This window comes from Carlito syrichta, unplaced genomic scaffold (genome assembly GCF_000164805.1).
Source record: "Carlito syrichta isolate Samal-C Ts95f unplaced genomic scaffold, Tarsius_syrichta-2.0.1 Scaffold311498, whole genome shotgun sequence".
In the NCBI taxonomy this organism is placed as follows: Eukaryota; Metazoa; Chordata; class Mammalia; order Primates; family Tarsiidae; genus Carlito; species Carlito syrichta.
The window spans coordinates 176,893-182,820 of record NW_007255594.1 but is presented as its reverse complement, the minus strand read 5'-3'; the positions used below and the strand labels follow the sequence as shown (position 1 = coordinate 182,820).

Sequence of the window (5,928 nt, the reverse complement as noted above, 5' to 3'; positions counted from 1 at the left end):
GGGGGGCGGGACACGAGGCCTCCCAGGGTTCGCGCCAGGCCCTGGGCTCCTCCCGGCGGCGGCGGCGACTCGCGCGCCTCGCCGGCGCCACCTGGAGGCAGGAGAGGGGACAGCCGCCTGCCGCCTCCAGGGAAGACCGAGGCGAGCCCGGGAGAGCTCTGTTCCTGGCTCCAGGGAAACGTCCCATCTCGGGGGTGGGGGTTCCAGGACGGCTGGGCAGATGACAGCTCAGGGCGGCGGAGATCCCGCCAGCCACTGGGGGTGGGGCAGCTGCTGCCTTCGTGTGCCGGGAAGAGCCGGGGGGTGTCACTGCCGGTCTTTCCGGCTCTGTGCACGGCATTCTTCCAGGTGGTGCCCGAGTAAAGGTGGCTTCTCTAATAGTTATGTAGCTACTTTCGTGTATAGTAGGAGAAAACCGGAGTCCCCGGTGTCACAGATGTATCGCTTAGATGGGATTGAGGGATGAAAGCCAGTCCCTGTTGGCCAGTGTGGTGGCTCACGCCTGTCATCCCAGCACTTTGGGAGGCGGAGGCGAGAAGGCTGCCCGAGCCCGGGGGTTCGAGACCAGCCTGAGCAACATGGTGAGACCTCGTCCGACAGTAAATCAAAATATTAGCCGGGCATGGTGGCGCACACCTGTGGTTCCAGCTACTTGAAAGGCTGAAGCAGCAGGATCGCCTGAGCCCAGCAAGTCGAGGCTGCGGTGGCCGTGAGCGTGCCACTGCACTCCAGCCTGGGCGACAGAGTGAGACTCGGACTCCAAAAAAAAGAGAAAGTGAGTCGTTGTAAAAGAACCAGGATGTGTTAGATGGGACGTGAACGAAGCTTTGGTCAGGAGGCCACGCTGCCTGGAGTCAGGGATGTCACCATTTTGCGCCCGGCCCTGCCCTGGTGCCTTCCCGTCCCAAGCAGCTGGGCTTCCTGCCAGCTTTTTTCAGGAATGGGCTACATCTTTGCTCTGTGCTTCTAGCTGCAGCGTGTCCAGCACATACCAACTGTCCCCAGTCCCTTTTAAGACCATTTTGACTGAGCTCGGTGGCTCAGCCTGTCATCCCAGCACTTTGGGAGGCCAAGGCGAGTGGATTGCCTGAGCCCATGGGTTCGAGACCAGCCCGGGCAACTTGGTGAGACCGCGTCTCTACGATAAATCAAAAAACTAGCCAGGCATGGCAGCGCGCGCCTGTAGTTCCGGCTACTTGGAAGGCTGAGGTGGAAAGACCGGTGGAGCCCAGCAGGTTGAGGCTGCGGTGGCCGGGAGCGTGCCGCTGCCCTCTGTGGGCGACAGAGTGAGGCTGCAACTCAAAAAAAAAAAGACCATTCTGCCAACTCAGTCTCCTAGGAGGAGCAAGTGACTGTGAGAAAATAGGAGACAGGAATCCCGAGTTCTGGTCCCAGCTCACCTCCTCTTTGCCTGTGAGACCTTGGACCAGTCACAGCCACGGTTCATTCCGACTGGAATGTAGTTAGACTGGGTGGAGTTAGAGTGGGGAGACTGAGACCAGCCTGGGACCAGGAGTGGAGGGTGTTTAATAAGCTCTGCTGTTTGTTTCAGAGGCTGAGCATTGACTCGGGTTCAGCCTTAACTCTCTGTGATTTTCTTTCTTCCTAACGGCCTTTAAAGTCAGTGCAGAGCACACCAAGTTCTGTATGCCGTTGTTTCCACAGAAAAACAGCCTTTTTCTCTCACCATAAAAGTAACACACCCACAATCCGTTTTATAACCTGCTTTTTTTCACACAGCATGTTCGTAGCCGTCCGCAATAAATGCAGGTCCTTCTCGGCTTCTTTTGTGGCTACATAATAATTCTGTTGTGCCGTAAGACAATTAGCACCCTCCCTCCCCACCTCCCACCTACTGCCAGTCTGGAGATTTTCAGTCCAAACTAGAGAAAAATAACAATTGAGTGGCCCCCACGGCTGGTCATAGAACTGCCTGGGCCTGGCTCTCCATGGTGCCGAAGCCTTCCTGGGGTTCTGGGGATCCCCAGGTTTTTGCACTCAACCTTGGTGCCAGGGCCTTGGTGGAGGCCTGGAGTGCCCACTGCACTCGTAGGGTCCGGCTTGCAGGGATCCAAGCCAGTCGTGTGGACGGGAGGAATGGCCTCACCCTAAGAATAGCCTTTTGTGATAGTCTGTGCGTTCCTTCTGGGTTCTGAGTTGCTCTGGGAGCACCCTTACCCCGATGGGGTGCTGCAGCGTGGGACCAAGGCTCTGGGGGTGGGGACCCCGAAGTGGCCCAGGGCTCCAGAATCACAGTTCCTGGCTCGGAGTCCTCAAGACGTTGAATTGTCTCACTGCCGCGGCACTACTGGGGTGGGACAGGCATTGGGGTTGGACCCTGAGCACCTGGGGTCTGTCACCTGCCGGCTGGTGACCTCGGGCAGGGCCTGCAGTCAGGGAGCTTCCTTGGTGGAGCCAAGGCCACGGTTTTGGGTGTGAAATTGGCAGAGCGTTACTCCACCTTTCCTGGAAGGAAGTGTTGGTGCATTTCGGGTCACTCCAGCATCCTGCAGTTGCCTGGGCCGGTCTCGAACCCATGGCTCCGTCTGGGCCAGGAGGAGAAGCTGACACAGGCCCAGTGGCTGAGCCAGGGAGGGCCCCCTGAGTGAGGCCAGGGACTGAGACCCATGTCCCTTGCGGCTAAAGGGCTCAGTGAGACGGTTTGAACCAGAGTGACACGGTCAGACTTCTGAAGAATCTTTCCAAGCCGTTAAGAGAGTGATCCCAAGTGAGGGAAGACTGGCCTGGAGGCAGTGCCAGGACACGGCGGGGGGCCACCCAGAGCCCTTCCCGAGAGACCACTGACCACATCTGGCGACCACCGGACCAGAGGATGAGACAGGCATTCCCTGGCCCCCGTCCACCCTCCCTCTGTCCTCGCACCTTTACTGTTAGCACTCACTCTGCAGCGTCTCTGATAGATTCGTTCCTGCTAAAAAGGAAGCGACCAACAGATACAGGTCTGGGCAGTTTCACAAAAACAAAGTCTTAGGCTGCAAGCCTTGAAGTCCTAAAGGCAGGATGGCGGGTGTGGCACCAAGCAGGCAGCGTGGCTTGAGCTCTGTGGGTCCCAGTGTCCTTTTTGCCTGTGGTTCAGGCCGTGCGGCCTGTTTTTGATACCAGGCCCGGACATGGAGGGCGATGGAAGCCTTGCAACTTCCTGCTGTCCAAGTCCTTTTGAAGCCCTCCTGATTTCTCCCCGGTCCTAGAACCCGGACTGTGACCTCCCCACCCCCGTGGGCCTCCGGCTGGCTTAGCTGACCGCCCCCGTCGGCTTCCCTGTCTCCCTCCAGGCAGACCTCAACACAAACATCGAGGACGAGGGCAGCTCCTTCTACGGGGTCTCCAGCCAGTACGAGAGCCCCGAGAACATGATCATCACCTGCTCCACCAAGGTCTGCTCCTTCGGCAAGCAGGTGGTGGAGAAAGTCGAGGTAGGAGCCACCCCGTGGGTGAGGGGCCGTGGCAGGACCGGCATGTGCTGGAGCTCCCTGTGCACTGGGCTGCTGAGCATGGCTTGGTCCACGTCGCGTCTGGGTGCCCTGGAGATGCCCTGCAGTCACAGAGCTCTGGCCGGCTCCTGGTGCCTTCTCTCTGGGTGGGTGCTGTGGGCTTCTCCCGGTGCCTTCACCACCACTGCTGGGTCCCGCTCGCCAGAGCTGCTGCCCCTCGTGGAGGCTTAGCCTGCATCTCCTGAGCACGTCCTTGCCGACACCCCGCTCCCTGCTCTCCTGGGGTCAAGCCGCAGCAGGCAGGGCTTGGGGTCTCCCTAGTCCGTCCCTCCGGTCCTCCCCCAGAGCTGAGCCCTCGCAGGTAGGGCCTCTGACTCCGTAGCCGAGGCCCAGGCACGGCGGGGGTCTTCCCCACGGCCGCACAGCTTGCAGGCACAGAAACCGGGGTGGACCTCCGGGGCCTCCGTCTCCCGTTCATATTTCATTCCACGAAGGCCAACATCCATGCGTGTCCTTGCTGTTCTCACTGTGGGTACCCCAGAGACCCCAAACTAGGGGAATTCCGGAAGATTCAAGCCTACCTTTGGGGCAGTGGTTTCCACCTCTGCCCAGCCCCTGGCCGAGGGCACTGCAGGGCAGGAGTGAAGGGCCCAAGTCCAGGCGGCCCCGGGTGTGAGGCCCGGCCCGGCCCCTGCCTTCTGGCGAGTGTGCGAGGGAGGGGTGACCCATCGCCCGTTGATCTCTAAGCAGGCGACAGGTCGTCCTCGCCGTCCGCACGCTGTGTTCTGGTCACCCCCCTCGTGGGGCGGGGGTGACAGGGAGGGAGCTGGGACCCAGGCACCACGCCGGGCTTGTGTCTCTTCCTGCCCGTCCTTCCACCTACCAGCGCCCGGGGCTGGGGCTTCCCATGGACTGGGGTCTGGGCCGGAGGTGGTCAGAGGGGACCTGAGCACCTGCTGTGCCCGGGCCCTGCAGACAGAGTACGCCCGCTACGAGAACGGCCACTACTCGTACCGCATCCACCGGTCCCCGCTGTGTGAGTACATGATCAATTTCATCCACAAGCTGAAGCACCTGCCCGAAAAGTACATGATGAACAGCGTGCTGGAGAACTTCACCATCCTGCAGGTACGGGGCTGTGGCCAGGGGCGGGCGGGCGGCCCGGCCCAGGTGGGGCCTTCACCCGGCCTCTCGCCCGCAGGTGGTCACCAACAGAGACACGCAGGAGACCTTGTTGTGCGTCGCCTACGTCTTCGAGGTGTCGGCCAGCGAGCACGGGGCACAGCACCACATCTACCGGCTGGTGAAGGAATGAGACTCGGGGAGCAGGGAGGGGGGCAGAGACGTGTGCAGGAGTCGGGGACGCGGGGAGGGGACCCGCGGGGGCAGCCCCTGCTGAAGTGCCAAGAGCCCAGAGGAGCGGACCCAGGAACCGACTGTGCCCGGCCTGCGGTGCCCACCCCAAATAAACCCCAGATGCTGTGTATTTTCAGAGGACCTGGTCTTGGCTGTGTGAGCCCTGGGGGGGACTAGGGGAGACGGGGGCAGTCTGGGAGTTGCCCCCGGGCCCTGTGAAGCCAGCGCCCCCGAGGGACTCGCCCAAGAACAGTCGCCAGACGCCGGAGATCAAGATGCGACGGTCCCTGGGCTGCCTCTCTAGCCCCTGCACTGGGCCGCCGGCCACCTCCAGAGGCCCGAGGATGGACACACGGGCCACGTGCCCACAGCCGTGCACACTCCCGACGCCGCTCCCAGGACAGCGAGCCCGGGGGGTGGGTTTTCGGTGTGGAGGTGACGGTTGTTGGAAGGAGATACAGTCGAAGATCCTTGAATGGCTTTCATTTATCTCCGGTGGACGTGGATTCCGTGGCCGGTTCCACACCATCACCTTGGGAGTTGGTTCCAGGCGACAGGAGCTTGAGGCAGGAAGCCAGGAGGTGGCGGGGCTGAGACCAGGCGGAGGATTAGACGGGAGGGCGAGTGGTAGCATCCTGGGTGGTGGCCAGAGGTTGTCAGAAGTCTCCACGGGCCGCTGGTCTCTGTGGGCCATCTGGGTGGTTCCTGTGCTCCCCGGGGGCAGAGGAGAAGGGGAGGGGGCCCCACTCTGGGCCTGGGGTTGACTAGCCGAAGGGGCTCCCTGTCTCATTCCTCCGAGCACGGCCGTGGGCTGTGGGTCCCAGCCGTCCTGGCCTCAGTCCTAGCCTCCTAAGCCTAGCCTCCTAAGCCGCCCGGCCCTGGGTAGATTTCCCAGCTGGTCTGAGCCATGGTACCCTACCTCTGTCCCTTGAGAAGGCCGTGGCGCCGAGGGTGGGCGGCCCCAGGAGGGGGGATGGTGTCTGCAGAGCGCCTGGCGCAAGCTGGCAGTTTGCTCGCCGCTCCCTCGCCGCAGACAGCCGGGTCTGGCTCTTTGCTGCCGCCCAGTGGCGCCTTGGGGTCGTCTTCCCTGGTGGGAACCACGGCCTTCCCCAGACGTTCC

At 61.9% G+C, this 5,928-nt stretch overlaps 1 protein-coding gene across 2 annotated transcripts in view; it reads left to right on the top strand.

Annotated features, from left to right (window-relative positions):
- Positions 1 to 4,946, top strand: part of TEAD4 (TEA domain transcription factor 4) — a 40,055-nt gene extending 35,109 nt beyond the window's left edge. For both annotated transcript variants that reach the window (XM_021717914.1, XM_021717915.1), the window contains 3 exons: positions 3,294 to 3,434; positions 4,428 to 4,580; positions 4,654 to 4,946. In XM_021717914.1, the coding sequence (XP_021573589.1) occupies positions 3,294 to 3,434; positions 4,428 to 4,580; positions 4,654 to 4,767 (408 nt within the window). In that variant the 3' untranslated portion in view covers positions 4,768 to 4,946. The remainder of the gene's footprint in view (positions 1 to 3,293; positions 3,435 to 4,427; positions 4,581 to 4,653) is intronic.
- The last annotated feature ends 982 nt before the right edge of the window (positions 4,947 to 5,928 follow it).